The sequence below is a fragment of the Ictidomys tridecemlineatus genome, chromosome 3 (genome assembly GCF_052094955.1).
Source record: "Ictidomys tridecemlineatus isolate mIctTri1 chromosome 3, mIctTri1.hap1, whole genome shotgun sequence".
NCBI lineage: Eukaryota > Metazoa > Chordata > Mammalia > Rodentia > Sciuridae > Ictidomys > Ictidomys tridecemlineatus.
In genome coordinates, this window is record NC_135479.1 from 81,030,521 (window position 1) to 81,049,122 (window position 18,602).

At 40.6% G+C, this 18,602-nt stretch overlaps 1 protein-coding gene and 2 pseudogenes across 1 annotated transcript in view; all 3 read left to right on the forward strand.

The window, feature by feature from the left end:
• The window catches only part of LOC101970831 (serotransferrin), a 29,666-nt gene that overhangs the window by 10,792 nt on the left and 272 nt on the right, over positions 1 to 18,602 (forward strand). The window contains exons 9-16 of the mRNA XM_005327026.4: positions 1,006 to 1,160; positions 5,799 to 5,889; positions 7,061 to 7,090; positions 8,290 to 8,445; positions 10,030 to 10,159; positions 12,276 to 12,340; positions 15,536 to 15,720; positions 17,081 to 17,270. Coding sequence (XP_005327083.1) covers positions 1,006 to 1,160; positions 5,799 to 5,889; positions 7,061 to 7,090; positions 8,290 to 8,445; positions 10,030 to 10,159; positions 12,276 to 12,340; positions 15,536 to 15,720; positions 17,081 to 17,270 — 1,002 coding nt within the window. The remainder of the gene's footprint in view (positions 1 to 1,005; positions 1,161 to 5,798; positions 5,890 to 7,060; positions 7,091 to 8,289; positions 8,446 to 10,029; positions 10,160 to 12,275; positions 12,341 to 15,535; positions 15,721 to 17,080; positions 17,271 to 18,602) is intronic.
• LOC144376263 (fatty acid CoA ligase Acsl3 pseudogene) lies at positions 1,169 to 5,885 on the forward strand (annotated as a pseudogene).
• Positions 3,153 to 5,885, forward strand: LOC101978207 (fatty acid CoA ligase Acsl3 pseudogene; annotated as a pseudogene).

An 18,602-nucleotide genomic window follows, 5' to 3' on the forward strand; every position in this document is an offset into this window, starting at 1 on the left:
GCCATGATGGACTGGACATCACCAAAGGCTTTAAAGGAAATTCATAATGTACATGACTTGGGTTGTCACTAATATTATTTCTCTTGCATAAATCAGGATTGCCCTATTTCACTTTGTGAATAGGCACAAAATAAGTAAAATAAAAATGAAGTTTCTACAGAGTCCACATCTCCAGCCAGTACTATGGCCAACTTGTGCCATAATAAAGTTGGAGTTCTAGAAAGGTGGATTCCGGTCCAGAATCTCATTGGGTCACTGTGGTTTTGAGTGATCATTCATTCACTCAATGGACATGCATCGAATATATAGCCATGGGCTCTGCTAAGTGCTGGACATACAAACATACATTAGATTCTGCTTCCCTAGAACTTTCAGACCAGGGAGAAGACAAATGTTGGATGAGTAGTCCCATAATTGAATGATCAATTACAAATGAAAGATCTGCTTAGGAGGGGAGTGCAATAACAAGAAATTACCATGGTCCTAAAAAGAATGCAAAATAAGTCAAAATAGGCCCTGAGGAAGTGACTTGAGGACAGAGTCTGAAAGATGAAAAGTTATCCATTTTTTTTTTTTTTTTAATTGCACTGACCGGGTGCTCCTGCTGCTTAAACACAGAGGACAAAATGCTTATGGCCTATGCCTGTTGAAGCTTAAGTTCTCCTCAGGGAAACTGACAGTAAGCAATTGACATAAAAATAAGAACATATTAGGTGATCAGGTGCTATTTTTTGGAAAAAAGAAGGAAAAACAACAACCCGAAATGATGGAGCCCAGAGACTGGAGAGGACAGTTGGCTTTTCAGAAGAAGTAAAAAGTTAAATCTGAAAAAAAAAAAAAACCAAGGAATTGTATATTCACTTTTCTTTCTAAGGTGATGGATTCTTTGAATGGAATCTGGCAAAACCAGCATTTACATAAAAACAGATAGTAGGTTCAATAGACACCAGGCAACAGCAGGGGGCCTCTCTCTTCTGAATTCTGGTTCTTTTTCTTGTGCCACAGGCCCAGAAAGCCCAGTGGATGAATGCAAGACCGTGAAGTGGTGTGCACTTAGCCATCACGAGAGGCTCAAGTGCGATGAGTGGAGCATTAACAGTAACGGGAAAATAGCGTGTGAATCGGCAGAGTCCACTGAGGATTGCATTACCAAGATCATGGTATGTCACTCTCCCCTCCCTAGGGCAGCCTCCCTGCTATTGCGACCTGCTGGCCACTACTAAGGCTGAGCTGGGAGAGATGAGGAAACCCTGGTTTCCAGGATCCTTGCACTGACTGTATGAGCACGGCAGCCCCAGAAGGTTCAGAACCTTAGTTTGTGGATCTGAAGGATGCCTGTAGGACTCAGGCAAGCTAAGCCATGTCCTGATGATGGTGTGGGTGTCTGGGGACCTATGGGCTGCCACGATGAGTGTGGTAGGATTCTGTATTGATTTTGTAGGCGGGTACAAAGTTGCTTCATTGATTACAAGAGTATTCCATGTTTGCTTCTAGAGAATTTTGGAAAATCCTGAATGATATAATGAAGAAAATCAAAAGTACTTATAATCATGTAACTCAGAGAAAATTATTGAATTGGGATCATATCATATAGGTTGCTTACGATCTCTTACTCATCTTATGATATTTAAGTAGCTTTTCCCATATTATCAATCATTCTTTAAAAAATGTGATTGGAGCTTCTGTTTTGTGCATACAACGAGATGCTAGCAGAGTGGCATGTTTGGCGAGGGCAAGAGAGCTCCAAGCTTCTGAATCCCCTCCACCCCCAGTTCTTTGCCCTGTGCATCACTTCCTTTTGCTGTTCTTGAGTTAGATCGTTTATATTGAATTGGTGAGGTGCTTATCTTAAATGCACTAGGACTTCCTGCCATCATCACTGATTCTTGCTGAAATCTGTCGATTCTACTTTTGAGCACTTATGAATAACCACATAATTTTATGTGAAATTATGAAATGAAAACCAGACTATCAACCTCATTCTTTTACATTTCATACATCTTAAAATATTGCTTTATACTATTTTAACATATATTCCATTTTATTTATTTATTTTTTGTCTGAATCAAGACAAGAAAAATCAAACCAAATTAAAGCAAAGCCCACCATCTCAAAACCTGAGTTTATCTACCGGTCTGTTAACAGCTTGGATAATTTGTCTTCAGTATTACATGTGGGATCAATACACTAGCTGCAAAATAAATTCATGTATGCAAAAACAAATTTAAGTAATGCAAGACTCTTGGGAATACATGAAATCTTAAATAAGGAAGACAAAATTCAACCAAATAGAAACATTTTTTAAGAGTTATTCTTGGACACTATAATTTGTGCTTTCCTAAAATGTCATCATGAGTCTTTACTTTTGGAGATAATTTACAGATGTTGGGACAGAAAGCAAAGACCCAAATCAGCATATTTGCTTAGAGAGCTCAGTGGCTGATTGCTGCACAAGTGTATTTCCTGGATAACAATCAGCTTATTACATGATATGCTACCTTAAGAGGTCCAGAATTTGTTCATGGATTAGATGAAACAGAAGTGACCAACATCAGTGCTAGTAAGAACTCTTGCAAACAAAATTGAAGGACATAGTTTATTAGGCCCCACACCTGTGACATATCACCACTGTTGATGGGAAACCACTGCCCTGACCAAGTTTTACGAAGATGTGACCATGCATGTCATGACTGCAGAGGAAAGTGAAGGTGAGCATGGAAAACAGATTTCACAGGGAACCAGATTCTTTAGACATTGCAGTAACTGTGCACATAAGTGAGTGCACAGGCTTCTTTAATAAGGGATCCATGATCTCCAATAGTAATGTTACTGTTATAATCAGAATGATGGAACAAATTCCACGGCTACGAGAAGATGTTTTCCTTGGATATTTGCCTGTTCCACATTCCAGAATTAATACTGAGCTTGTCTGTCTTTCTTATGGATTTCTAATTGGCAATTCTTCCAGACTTAGTGAATCCATCTTTACAAATAAAGAGAGGAAACCAGGCGTGGTGGCGCATGCCTATAATCCCAGTGGCTCGGGAGGCTGAGGCAGGAGGGTCGTGGGTTCAAAGCCAGCCTCAGCAAAAGTAAGGTGCTAAGCAACTCAGTGATACCCTGTTTCCAAATAAAATCCAAAGTAGGGCTGGGGATGTGCTCAGTGGTTGAGTTCAATCCCTGGTACACCCCACTACCAAAAAAAAAAAAAAAGAGAGAGAGAGAGAGAGAGTGGAGGGAAAGGGGCTATATCTAGGTTGAAAGCAACACTGATGGCAGCTGTTCTAGAAATCATAGCTCAGACCTATAAAAATATCATGAAGAAAGTGGATGAAATGATTACTTTTCAATATGATCTGTTTATTATGGCCTATGAGTATTAAATGGAACAGACTTCAAAAGGCCACAGCACTCCACTGTGTAAGCTTTGTTTTCTGGACATCTCAGTGCTCACTAGGTGGAAATATGCTTCTTTTGTGTGGAGGTGCTCCACTTTCTGCAGCCATGCAGATTCATGCTGTCTGGTTTTGCTCTCCTGCTGGTCAAGGCCATGGACTCGCTGGATTTGCTCCAGCTGGATCACTTGGACAAGGGTGGTGGGCTTACAATACCAGGAGAAGTGTGAGTCCCATGAGTTTGCTGTGAAATGAAAGTAAAGAACTGGAAGGAAGATGGACACCTTAATAGTGGTAAACCACATCCCAGAGGTGAAATTCTTATTGGTGGCCAACATGTGACAATGAGATTTATTTTTGCAAAAATGGAGCCAAAACAAAAGCAGATATTTCTGAAGATGAACATGGACAGAAGTGGCTCTGTACTAGAGATCTTGGAGAATTTGACAGTTGTTGAAAGACCTTTGATCATGAAAAGGACTTTGTTAAAAAAAATACAGGCAGGAGAATATGTTTCTCTTGGTAAAGTAGAAGCAGCTCTAACACTCCCACTAATAGATGACATTTGTGCATGTGCAAACAGAGATCATTCTCTGTCAGTGGATTTCTGGTGCCAAATCCAAAGGAGGAACTAACAGGACTACCTTAAGAGAAAGGACTTAAAGGGACTTGGGAAGAACTACCAGTTGCCAAAAAGACTGAAGCTGCTATTTCAGCACATCTGGAAAAGTTTAAAATGTGTTAAAAATTAATATGAGCCCTGATTTGTGAGCTCTGAAACTGTTCTGGTGACAGAGCCTTCAAGCTGAAATGCAAAGAGCTTAAAAGGAAGACAGTGAGAAAAATGTATGGAAGGAAAGAACTTTGCTCCTTCAGCACTATTTGCTACACTGAGCTTGGATCAAATGGGAAAATACTTGCAAAACTAGTCTTAGCCCTCGAGGTACACTCCACTCTTCACCTTCAACCTAATCCATTATTGCTAGAGACATTACCATTTTTTAACCGACAGGATAGGTAGGATATTAAGAGGGCAATTTTTGGTATATCTCTTCTTTCTTTTTCCCCTCCTACAATATACACCTATTATTAGAATAAGGATGTTTCTGAGACATATAGGGAAAGCAGTATTTCAAAACTTCAAGTTTTCAAACACTATATATGTTGGTCATTTTTAAAAGTTTAGATGTATAGAGGAAGATAAAAAAACATGAGCTGGTTACTTACAGTATTTATATATTCATTTAAAATTATGTAAATTTCAAATGCTTATGAATCAAATCATTGTTAAAGAGGTTTTTTTTCTTGCTGTACAATTATTCTTGTCTGCATTGAGAGAAACAAATATGCCCATAGTTGTCTTTTAAAGAAAAAACATGATATTTTCATGTTGATAACTATTCTATAGTATGGATAGGCTGCCATTTATTTAGCCATTTCTTGAAACTGAGCATAGTTTGGTTCTTCTTTTTGCTTTATAAATCACATTTGTTATTTTTCTGACTTATACATTTTGCCCAAATAATTGTCCACATATCTGATTTTTCCTTTATGGTATATTGCTATAAAGTATTTAGCCAGGGGAATATTTCAAGGAAAGTGTTGTAAATCTTCTAAAAAATTTTTATTGGTGCATTATGATTATACATGATAGTGGGATTCATTGTGATATGTAGGTACATGCATATAATTTGGTCAATTTCCTTCCCCAGTACTTCTCCTTTCTCTCCCCTCACTCTCCCCTGTACTCTACTGCTCTCAGTTCTATTTTTATGAGATACATCCCCTCCCCCCACTTTTTCCCCCTCTTTCTAGCTTCCACATGGAAATCTTGCAAATTTTGTTAAATCCAAGCATCTCTGAAATTTGGGACTTATTAGCTCTGAGTACTAGATCATTTGCAAATATTTGACTCACTCATCAAACATCTGTTGGGCACTCAGCACTGAAATAGCACCCCGTCAATGGGACTAAAATGAAAAGTCAGAGCTCCATCCAGAGGTGCTTTGTTCCACAGACACATCCCCAACTGCACCCCTCTATCTCTCAGATGAGATATGCTTAGGGTCAAAAAGGTGTTGTCGGAACATCTTGGGGACAGTGAGTTCTATGAGAAGACAGGAGGATTGAATATGGGTCTTTGTTCTTGAATAAACTCAGCAAGACATGTGGCCTTGATCATCAGTTCATGATGCTTATACTGGTTGGGTGAATATGAGTGTACATTTTATTTTCTATGTTGGGCCTGCCTGACTGATCCATTTGGGGTTCAGTACCAGCACCCACTGTTTCTCTGGCATTCACAGCTGGTGCTGGGAAAGCCCTTCAAGGAAACAGCTGGAAGGGCAGGTGGCACAGAAAATGGCATCTTTTCATCTGTTGTGATTTATTGTGTCTTTGCAGAATGGAGAAGCAGATGCCATGAGCTTGGATGGAGGCTATGTCTATATTGCAGGCCAGTGTGGTCTGATACCTGTCATGGCAGAGAACTATGGTAAGTACAGAGTGCTGTTTTTTTGTTTGTTTGTTTGTTTTGTTTTTCATTTCTTCAAAGCACTTTATTTTTTTTCCCGATGTTCTTGTCTACCATTAACTTTTTATTATTTATTTTTAATTCATTTTATTTTTTAAAAAATACATGACAGTGGAATGCACTACAATTCTTATTACACATATACAGCACAATTTTTCATATCTCTGGTTTATATAAAGTAGGTCGACACCCAATTCGTGTCTTCATAAATATACTTTGGATAATGATGTCTATCACATTCCACCATCCTTGCTAATCCCTTGCCTACTCCCTTTCCCTCCCTCTCCTCTTCCCTATCTAGAATTCATCTATTTCTCCCCTGTTCCCTCTCCCTACCCCACTATGATTCAGCCTCCTTATATCAGAGAAAACTTTTGACATTTGTTTTTGGGGGGATTGGCTAACTTCATTTAGCATTATCTTCTCCAATGCCATTCATTTACCTGCAAATGCCATGATTTTATTCTCTTTTATTGCTGAGTAAAATTTCATTGTGTATATATGCCACATTTTTTTTTATCCATTCATCCACTGAAGGGCATCTATGTTGGCTCCACAGTTTAGCTATTGTGAATTGTGATGCTATAAACATTGATGTGGTTTTATTCCTCCTGGGCCATGGAGAGGAAAGATGGAAAAGGCAAGACTGATTCACACCATGGCTATCTTAAAGCTCTCCTCTCCCGAGTGCCTTCTACTTCCAAGTTGCTGGGTTCCCTCACATAGGATCCCTACAGTCATCTGAAAAGATGACAGCTATCATACCCTCCAGCTCTATGGAAGCTCTATGCTGTGAAGTTTCTGCTAAAAGTGACTTGACTGCACAGAGCAGGTGGGATTCCTGGCAGGTCTTTCAGTTTCCAGAACTCATGCTTCTTACTGCTGCCTGGTTGCAGGGATTTAAATATAGTCAGCAGGCACCCCTTTGTGGGCTCTGTTCAAACAGAGCAGGAAATGTGAGATTCACAGTTTGTGGATCGATTTTAGAGGCCAACAGCTGAATGAACTTGCTGGGGATTTGGTGTCATATATAGATTTAGCTGACTCTTTTTTGTTCATAGTTGCTACATGAGACAGGCATGATTTTCTAATTTGTATGTGTTTAATGCCTTCTTCATTTTATTTCCTGCAGAAAGCGCCAATTGTCAATCACTGGAGGAAGGTGAGTTGGAATTGGTACCCTTGGGGATTATAAGGTAAATTCCCCTGTTTGGGGGAAGGGGTTGGTAAGTTTGAAATTTAAATCACAAGTAGATAAGGCAATGGAAGAGATACATTTTTAGAATGCAGAAGTGTTATGGAAGGTAGTAATTAATAATGCTGGTTATTCCTTTACATTTGCCATAACTTGTACAAAGGATTTCTCATTTAATCGTATAAGGCAGGCATCTTCTAAGGATGCACAGAGGACCCTGGGGCTCAGAGAGCTTACAGATTGTTTAGGGACATATATCTAAAAAGCAAATCCCACAGCTTCCCACCATCTTGAATTACATGAGACCTTCACATTTTTAGATAAGAGAACTATACAAAGAACCTTGCTTATGTGCTCCTTAAAGGGCTGAGAGTCTTACAAAGGTAGGTGTCCAGGAACAGGAAATTACCTGGCCCCAGGAACCCAGGCCAACCTGGCTCTTGCCGGGGCTCTGGCTAGGGGTGAATCGGAAAGATGGGGCAGGCACAAGTTAGAAAATCTTATACCAAGGTGAGCCTGGGCCTTGTGCTCAGGTCCTTGAAGGTCATATTCCAGATGGCTGTCCATATGTGAGTCTGTCCTTGTCCCTTCTGCTGAGTACAACCTCCTAGTCTCTCCCATCACTCAAGGAGTCAAGCTCTTTAGCAGATCTGGAAAGAGCCATTCTTATCCTGTGGATAGTAAATATTATGTTTTAATTACTGGTCTTTTATTACATTCTCCCAATGAGTGTTAATTTGTGAAATGTTGGGCATTACATTAGCTGTTCAGTTTCCACTCCTCTGATACAGTACATTGGAGGGTGAACTCCTGTTTTTTCACTTCAATGACATCGTGCATTCAGGAAAGGGTTGTACACTAGCTATCACTTTAATAATAATGTATTCTTAGTATTTGAGGGTTTGTGTTTATTTTTTAACCGATACCTAAAAACATAAAAACTGTACTTAATAATGGGTTGTGGTTATCATAGTATTTTGTTTTTGAAGTTCAGATTCAGCTTTTCCCTACAGAATGCCTTGTCCTTCACCACAGTCAGCTATTGCAGAGATCCTTTCAAGATACTCTGAACGATTCAGGCCATCTTTGCCACCATAGGGAGATGGTGGCTTTAATTGGAAGCAGACACTTTGGAGGCTACACATCCTTTTTGGTCTTTCTTATAGGATATTATGCTGTGGCAGTGGTAAAGAAATCAGATGCTGATATCACCTGGAACTCTTTGAAGGGCAAGAAGTCCTGCCACACTGCAGTAGACAGGACAGCTGGCTGGAATATTCCCATGGGCCTGCTCTATAACCAAATCAACCACTGCAGATTTGGTGAGCAAATCCAGCGAGGGACACACTGGAAAGAAGGGTCCTGGGGGAGAGGGATGCAGTCCAAGATGCTGTGGACTCTGGTTCTGTGGAAGCAAAATTTTGGTAAAAGTAAACTTTAAAGAAATATCAGAAAGGACTAGGAGAGCTGAAGAGCTGGGGAGCTGGGCCAGGATGGTTCATTTCAGTCGTACATCATGGCTTCAGTGAATCTATGTTTACTTTTATCCCTCCTGAAGAGGACCAGAGGAGTGCAGACCATGGTAGGCATGGTCAGAAGGGCTCTTTCCTTCTTTCTGTTCCACTATTCCCAGGACGAGGCTTCCATATTCAAGGCCATCCTATGATCCATCACATTCATGATCCAGGCAGCCCCAAGCACCAAGGAGTTAGAGCCAGATGCTGTCGGAAAGATGCCTTTTAGGATGCCTAGTTGATTACTTTTGCTAACTCCCCATTGCTCAGAACTTGAGTATATCACCACTCCTAGCTATAAAAGAGAAATATAATCAATCATTGGGTATGTTCCTATATCAAATAAGGCTAGATATTTGTTACTAAGAAACAAAGGGAAATGAACATTGGATAGAGAGCTAGCAATCTTTGCCACAGGGGTTTTGGACAAGTGTGGGTAGTCCTAGGTCTCTGAAGGTGTTAGCAGTCTCACTGAGTCACTGACCAGCTCCTAGGGTTCTCCTAAGGGGTAGATCCCAGCTTATTCTCTGTGTCCTCTGAGCATCATTAGGTAGGAGTTTATTTCTATCTCCTTAAACTTTTCGGTGTAAAGATCCCCAGAGCAAATGCTTTGCAATGCTTTTGATTTGCACTATCTTCCTGAGTACTTCCTCTCTGCCGCCTCCAAATTTGGGCAACTCCTTAAAATGGAGAAGCCTCTAAATCTTGTATTTGGGGACTGGATATGGGAGCACATCTTTGCACTGGGATGCTCTGGGACACCTGTTTGATGTGAAGCAAAGTGCAGCTGTGGCCACATTCAGAAAGCTTGGGCTCCCTATCAGCAAAGGACTGCTTACACTCTCTTGAGCCTCCTGGTGCATTTACAGTCATGGATGAGCAGCTGAACTGCAAGGAAAACTCCTCATCCCTTTCTTGAGCTTGAAGACATAGGAAAGTCTCTGCTAATGAACAGCAGGGAGAAAGGATATCTGAAAACAGATGGCACAAGCTCAGGAATCCCATTTCTTCTCTCTTTGGCTGGTGGTGACACCATCATGGTGCTCAAGGGCATCCCCTCCACCATGAAAGGCACTGGTCATAAACTCCTTTTCCCAACCTCATTAAATTTCCTTTTAAAACCTATAGCCTAGCAATTCTGAGTTGGTGGGTGGCAGATCACAGAAGGAATTAATATGTTCTCTCTTTCCTAGACCTTGTGGCCCTATTATGTGTTAGATAAGAGCTACTACTTGTAGTGACTTAGAAGAGCTGATTTCTTCTTCTTCTTCTTCTTCTTTTTTTTTTTTTTTGGTGGTGCTGAGGATTGAACCCAGGGCCTTGTGTATGTGAGGCAAACACTAGACCAACTGAGCTATATCCCCAGTCCTGATTTCTTATCCTTCTTTGCAGATGAATTTTTCAGTCAAGGCTGTGCCCCTGGGTATGAGAAAAACTCCAGTCTCTGTAAGTTGTGCATTGGCCCATATGTTTGTGTTCCCAACAGCAAGGAGGACTATTTTGGCTACAGAGGGGCTTTAAGGTGAGTCTTTAATCCTAACACAACTATAACAACATCCCAACCTGACCAGACTCCTTTCAGGAACTAAGGGGAGATTCTCAAATATCAGTTCATTAAGTACTATATGTATTAGGGTAGAAAATTCTGCAACCAAATGTAGAATTGTTTGTGAAGGGGCACCAGGCTCCTCGAGGGCACTGTCTGCCAGACCTGGCTGTCTATGACTTCTAGGTATGGTTTATCAGTTCTCACTTACAAGTTTGTCCTCCAGGAGACATTTGGCAATGTCTAAGACATTTTTGTTTGACAATGTTGGGAAGAGTGTGCTATTAGCATCCCATGTGTAGCTAAACATTGAATAATGCATAGGACAATACAATAGAAAAAAGAATTATCTAGTTCCAAATGTCACTACTGCCAATGCAAAAATAAACCTTACTCTACACTGAGTCAGGAGTTTGGCTCAAGCTCTTCCATGCACCTTGGGGGAAACCTGAAAGTACAGAATAGCGAAGTACATAATTTCTAAATTTCCTCACTACATTCATACTTTATAGAATGTCTATCATTTTTAAAAATATATTTTTAGATGTTGATGGACCTTTATTTTATTCATTTATTTATATGCAGTGCTGAGAATCAAACCCAGTGCCCACCTGTGCTAAGCAATCACTCTACCACTGAGCCACAACCCCAGCCCTAGAATGCCTATCATTTTTAAAGAGACACCTGTGTACCTTACTACATTACTACTTTTTAGCTATGCTTTCTGCTTCAGGCCTCCTGTCATCTTAGTAGTTCACAAATCCATGAACTGCACATAATGGTGGTATTATACTTGAATTTCCCAGTAGTGGAGGGAAAAACAAAGATCATCCCTATTTTCCAGTTACAGCTATTATGTGAGTTAACAGCAAGTTCTATTCACACTTCAATTATTCACATTTCTAATTGTACAAAATGGAGTGCATTGTTTTTATGGGGACTTAAGAGTTTGGGGGGACTTAAAGTATAGTACCCCTTTGACGATTACCTTATCTTTTTCTGATGGTAACATGTTTGAGAATTATAAGTCAGGAGAAATGGCTCAAACTTTGCTTACATAATGTGCCTTGAAGGTTTCTTTGTTCTAGAAATAGCTTATAAAACATTAAGTTATGACATAAAACATACCAAACTGACAGATTCTGAACACAAAAGAAAATGAAATGCAATTAATACAGGGCACAGCAGATGCCCCATTTTTTCAGCTAGTTATCCCCCAAACTCTTAAACAGCTGCAGGAAGAATCAGGTTATTTCCCTGAGGAAATAGGGTCAAGGAAGCTGGAGAGCAGCACTAGGCCTATCATATAGGAATCTGATCCATCTGTATCTTTTGATTAGGACCTTGTGCAGATGCTGGAGCACACACTAGTTTGTCATGTGCTGTGCATTTTCAGAGAATTGCAGTAAAAAGCAATAACATATCCACACTCATGCAGAGTTAATTTTGTTAGTTTGTTTTTGAGGACTTAGAAGCTTCTTGGGGAAAAGAAGCTTAGAAGCTCAGACTTGTGGTTCACAACCTCCAATACCTTGCCCAGGGCTATGTGGATTGAGATTTAGTCGAATTGAGTGCCTTCATACCAGGTTTTGCCACATTCTCTGTATTTTTCAAATAAATGAAAACAAAATGTCCAAAAAATGTCCAAATTGATCCCTGAATATTAATTTTTTGGAAGGGGTGAAGGGTATCCTAGATTGAAATTTCTAATGGTTTCAGTTTCTCACAAATGTAGTATCAGCATTTACATCTTCCAAAATCTGAAGTAATGGAGTTTTTTGCTCACATTTCATATACTGGGGAGACATTACCTCTCTGAAAAGCCAGTTCTCTCTTCCTTGTGTGGAAATTAGGAAAAGGATGCAATCTGTTGAAGAAACTGTACTAAAAACTCATGCTTAGTTGATGGACCCAAGGTTATATCATTGTACAGCAATTTAGAGCCTTTTGGTTTTTCATTCCTTATGTTGTTTAGCGACAGAGAGGAAGTTACCATTGCTGGTATCAGCAGGCTATCCTGGATCTATAATGTGAGTGACATGGGTCAGTCTGACCACCTCTCTTCTCTCTCTCCTTGTCTGGACCTCTGCAGGTGTCTGGTTGAGAAGGGAGATGTGGCCTTTGTGAAACACCAGACTGTTTCGCAAAATACTGGTGGTAAGTGCACATACTTTTGTGTCCCCATAAAATCTGGATCACTGGAAAAAAATTGATATGCAGGGATGACTTTGGAGAGGTATCACAGACACTGACAGGTTGCAAAGCTTTAATGCTCAACCTGGGTCTTCAGTGAAGAGAGAAGCATTCATCTGGATAGCACACTAATAAAGCCCATAGTGTTCCCAATGGCCCTAAATCCTCCCTATCCACAGCTTCAGGCCTGGCTCTCCTTTTCCCTAAATACCTTAGTGCCTATTTTACAAGAACAATGCATTCTCTTAGATATCTATAGTACAGTTATCAGGATCAGAAATTTTACATTATGTGGATTTCATCCCACATAGTACATATTCAGGACTTGTCAATCATTCCAATAATGCCCATGATAGCTATATTTTTTTAAATATTTTTCTGCTCCATGCACTGAGAAGGCCTAGAAATAATTACATACCAGTAGCAATAAGCATCAAGATATTGGCTTCTAAATTCTATTCTATGCAAAAAGGAACCAGAACTCCTTGGAAGGACTCAAAAATGATAGATGCATATCTCTCTCTCTCAAAAAAAAGTGATAGCATGAATCAAAACTTCAGGAGACAATTGGAAAGACCTCCCACCACCAAATCCGGGAATTTTGAACATTCTAATAAATAATAATAGCAGAAGAGGATAGTAACACAGAGAATGAAGTAGGAATCCATGAAGCGAAACTGCTCAGACAAAGGAGGGAAAGCTCTTCCTCATCATAGAATGCTAATTAACAAATGTAGAAGGAATAGGAAAGACAGAAAAGCCCAGTATCTCTATTTCACAAGGTTTCATTTTCAGGCAGAGTACCCCAGCCTTGTAGGCTCAACTTGCATAAATCCAAATTCCTTGTCCTTCTCTCACAGAGTTCCCTTCTCTTCTCATAGTCTCTATCCTTATAGAGAATCTTGTTATACTTCCTGCCAATCACAACCAGATTGAGCCTGTCAGTCAGTCTTATATTATCTCTCAAAAAATGTGCTGTGGTAGGGTATGGTATAGAAGAAGCAAGACACAAAACCACATGGGCTCTTGATTTTATGTATATATGTGTGTATATGTTGTAATCATGAGTAGTAAAAAGACTAGATGAAATGTAATCATTTTGAAGGAATATGCTGTGGAATTATAAATGTTTCAAAATTTTCTTCCAGACACCATATAGCATTCTACAAATTCTTACAGACATGCATTACTTTGATCTTTCTAGAAATAAAACAAGTCTTCACAGACTCATGCTGAGAACCTCACTCACTGCCCTTTAGAGCTTGGCCATCTCATCTGTTTGGCCACACTGCCCAAGATTCTGTTCCAGAATCACCAGGCACACACTTGTTCCTGAGTCTTCCCTGTGTTATCCTTTCCTTCCACATAGAAGGATCCTTTCTCCACCTCTCATCCTATGCATTATACAAAACACACCTAAAACCTTGCCTCCTCCGACTAGCTTCCCTAATCGATCTGCTTTTGAAGCCCTGGTTCTGAATTTGCACAGCATTTAGAGTGTGCTCCACAAAATTTAGTGTCCGGATCTTCACTCTGGATTATTTGCCTTTGGTATGTGTGTTATTTTCTTAGCTCCAAAGACCGTTCCTTGCAAAGGGCTGAGACTATATAGTATTACTCAATAAATACTTGTATTTCCAAATAGAACAGAACAGATTTGGATGGAAAGCTGATGGATTCTATTTGAAAGATGTGAATTTTGACCAATAGGCAAGAAAGGGAAGGAGAAGTGTTAGCAAGTGCTCAAAGGTGTTTGTGTATCTTAGGGTTGTGGTGAGGAGGGCATTTGGTTCATTCAACTAACATAAAAATGCACAAATCCTTTGAACTAGCTATTCTATTTCCAAAGTACAATCAAACAATATTACTCATTTTAATCCAACTGTAGTGGCAAAAAATAAATCATAAACACCCTAAATGTCCATTAATAAAGGAATAGTTTTTAAAATTACTGTCCCTTCCTCTCCACATTGCTGTAAACCCAGCAGGTGCAGGGGCGCATGCCTGTAATCCCAGCAACTCCAGAGGCTGAAGCAGGAAGCTAATAAATTCAAAGCCATCTTCACCAACATAGCGAGACCCTGACTCTAAATAAAATATTAAAAGGGCTGGGGATGTGGCTTAGTGGTTAAGTACCCCTAGGTTCAATCCCCAGTATAAAAAAAGAAAACAACTACTATGCTACATCCATACTAAGGACTAGGATATGGTAGTTAAAAAGAATGAAATTGATTAACATATGCTGACACAGATGAAGCTACCAGCTGTCAGTGGCTTATATTTGAGAAGATCTAATGCAATGAAAAATTATAAATATGTAACATCTTATAGACACAGTAGAGGTAAAGACATATAGCAAGTATTGGATTGAAACAAAGTGATATAAAGGATTAGAGCTACAGTATATATATTCCAAAACATATGAGCATGATGCTCAATGAAACAAAGAAAATTAAATGAAAATGAATGAAATTTAAAAAGGTTGCAATCCCATATTATGGAAGAGAAATAAAAGTTGGTAAAACACATTTGAGAATTACCTCAGGAGAAGAAGCTGAAACCTTGAGAATGGTGTGTGTGTGTGTGTGTGTGTGTGTGTGTGTGTGTGTGTGTGTGTGTTTCAAAGAGAGTACAGGAAAGATTGAGGCAAGAGGATGAGATAAGCCAGGACCTGCACCACATACGCAAGTGTGAATTAGAACAAGTTACTGGGGAGTCAGATGGAAAATGCTGGTGCAGATTGCAGAAGTGTCCCCTGGGGAAGAGTTTCTGTTTGGAGATGCCATTTATAGCACAGATCTTGCTAAACCTAGCTCAGAACATCACGTTCTTCTTATGCTAGAGCAAGAAATATTTGAAGGCTTTGGAATTTAATAAAAATGAGGACTTTTTTTTTTTTTTTTTTTTTGGAACCACATCTTTCTCACCTGGCTGGGGAGGGAAGATCAGAAGAGGGTAGTCATAAGTAGGTCCTGGTATGAGCCAAGTATCACCTTGTAGACCAAGTTGAGTGTCCCTTCCTCTCCACATTGCTGAAAACCCAGCATGTGCATTTCTGCTGGCCAGAGGGTCCAGATCTCCCCTCCCCAGTGGTCAGTAACATCCTCCCAGTGACCAAGGCCATCATCTCAGGCTGATCCACTTTCTTTCTCTATCCAGGAAAGAACCCTGAGGAGTGGGCTAAGAATCTGAAGGAGGAAGACTTTGAGTTGCTGTGCCTTGATGGTACCAGGAAGCCTGTGTCTGAAGCTAAGAACTGCCACCTGGCCCGAGCCCCGAATCATGCTGTAGTCTCACGGAAAGATAAGGCAGCATGTGTCCGCGAGGTGTTACGTAGCCAAGTGGTATGAACCAGCCAGAGTCTCCTGCCCTTAATTCCTACATAGTTACAGATTGTTTGTGGGAGTTCATAGCTAAGTACAACCCTGGCTCAAGCCTTCTATTGAGAGGCCATGTATTATGGACCAGAATCTCAGTTTGGTAGCTTCCTAGCTGTGCCATCTTAGTTATATGGTTTAACCTCTCTATGCCTCAGTTTCTTCATTGTAAAACAGGAATAGCAATACTTATGCCTGCTTCTCAGTTAATATGAGGATTAACGGTTAGATCCAAAGGGTTTAGGAAAATGTGTGATCCATGGGAAGTGCTCCAAACATGCTAGCTAAGCAGTTATACAACTGGGCCTCTCAGGACTGGCACTTCTGTCTCTCGATCACTGGAAATAAGTCCCTGTCTGATCCTTGTGTCCTCAGGACCACTAATATGCCTTCCTGCTCCTCTTAGCCTTGCTCAGGGTACCCTTCTTTTCCCCACATCTGTCCTTTATAAAAGTGAAGAAGATTGATCCTGTTTCCTAGCAAGACCCTTCAAGTCTTGAAGAATAGATTTCTATTGCTCTTATTTAGGCAGACTGGGCATGATGCTCGATAGTGTGAAGAGCACAGGACCTCTATGCTTAGCAAGCCTTCCCTATGGGGAGGAAAAACCATGTCAGGGCCATTCTCAGAGAAGAGAGGGGCTGCTTGAGTGTTCTAATCCTGAAGACCCCTCTATAAGTAAACATCACCTTCCTCTTGGGTGATGAGTCTCCAGTACTTTTTTCAAGAAAATTAAAGTAGCATATCTTGAGAAGTCCTGATGTTCAGAAGTGCATGAAAACAATGATGAGTATGTAATGACCATCCCCTAGGTGCTATATGGAATTCTAAACTTTTTATAGTCATCATTTTACTTATAGCCTTAGAAGGACTGGAGAAGTTAAGTGGCTGGCCCCAGATAAGACTAGAAATGCAATCAAACATGAACTTTGAACAATGCCCTCTACTACTCCTCTAGGAGGGGTCATATTGAACAACTTCTTGGGCATTGAAGAACATGTTATTGTCCTCTCATTTCCTATAAGCAGCCCCCAAGGGACTTGGGCAATGAAGCAGGGGAAGAGACCAGAGAAGGCAAGAGTGGGTGGGTGGAAGGAGGGACATCTCAGAAGAAATTAGACAAGGCCCCTTACAGAGGACTTGCATAAAATCCTGGAATTGGGACTTCAAGTGGGTAAATGGTGGATGAGGAAGGTGGAAATTCCCGAGGCATATCTGTAGCTTCCCTTTGTTGCTAGGACTGATTCAGAGCTTTGAACCTCCTCTGATGCATGTTCCCAGCTGCTCAGGGCCACAGGTCCTCACATTATTGTCTGTCTTTTGACAGATGAAGTATGGAAGTCATGTATCAGACTGCTCGAGCGAGTTCTGTTTGTTTTCATCGGAAACCAAGGACCTCCTGTTCAGGGATGACACAAAATGTTTGGTCAGACTTCCAGATGATACCACATATGAAAAGTACTTAGGGGCTGAGTATATCACAGCTGTTGGAAACCTGAGAAAATGCTCCACCTCACGTGAGTAGGAGGAACAGCATGGGAAAATTGCAAATAAAGCACAGTTGTGGGTACTGGGGTGGTGGATGCAAAGGAGAAATGGAGTCTGGCCCTTAGGATGTGTCCCATGGGAAAAATGAAACAGAAAGCCCAGAACGAATGATAGGTCAGCCTGTATGAGCAGGTAGTAAGGGGGACAAAGGCCCAGGATACTAAGACAATGAACTTATTGGATACCTTACTTCTAAGAAAATGAGGAGGTTTATGGGTATGTGCACATGTCATTGCTCTTCAGTAAACTTTTTATTAGAGTTGACTTGTTCAGTATGGTAGCCAGTATCAAGATGTGGCTATTTAAATTTCAATGAATTAATATTGAATTAAATTAGGCTCCCCCTTTTCTTTTTGACAGTAGTGAGGATTGAACTCAAGGCCTCGTGCATTCTAGGCAAGCAGTCTACCACTGAGCTACATCCCAAGCCCCAAACTGAATTAAATTAAAGAATTATTTCCTTAGTCTTACCCAATCACATTTGAATTGCTTGGTAGCCACAGGTGAGTCCCTATTGGTCAGCAAAGAGAACATCATTGCAGAAAGTACTTTCAGAAAGTAAGGCTCTGGAGATAAGTTCTGGTAATACAAAGTTGCCAAACACACCACTCATCTGGAACAGGTTCTAGGAATTGAGATGGAATAAAACACACCTCTGCAGTGTAACTATCTGTGGAATAATCCAATCACTTGGAAGCATCTGGAAGATGGGAGGGGGGGACGGACAAGATGTGGTATAGGGTAGTTATTCTTCAACTATAGAAAGTGAATAAATGAATCTTGGTCCTGATGAAAAATGTGTCTTTCCAGGCCCTAAAAAAAAAAATACTGATTCAGCAAGTCTGTGCTATTTCAGGATGACTATGCTTTAAAAATTGGCCCATATAATTCTAATGTAAGCAACGTGGTCGCCAAGGCCATGGTTACAAAAATCAGGTTAACATTTACTTAACCTGTGTCCTGTAAAGGAAGGTTGTCTGGCTTTGTATTCTGCCTCCATCCTAGTCCCAAGCACAGAAATTGGCAGATGCCTCTTGCTATGTAAGTTCCTCACCTGCTTAAAGAGGTCAGACAGAGGGCAGACTTCCAGGGTGACCCTGCCCATAAGAAACAAGGTAGGGGGATGCTATACAGCAGGGAAACCATGTTAAAGCCTTTGTAGCTTTGGTGTGGTGCCTTCCCTGAGGGAGGCATAGGTGCTGTGCAGGCAAGTGGGGAAGGGCACTGGGGGAATGGTTCAGTATGTCACAAGAAGAGCAGGGCAACCAGTCTGAGTACCTGCCTCTGTGCTATGCTTAACT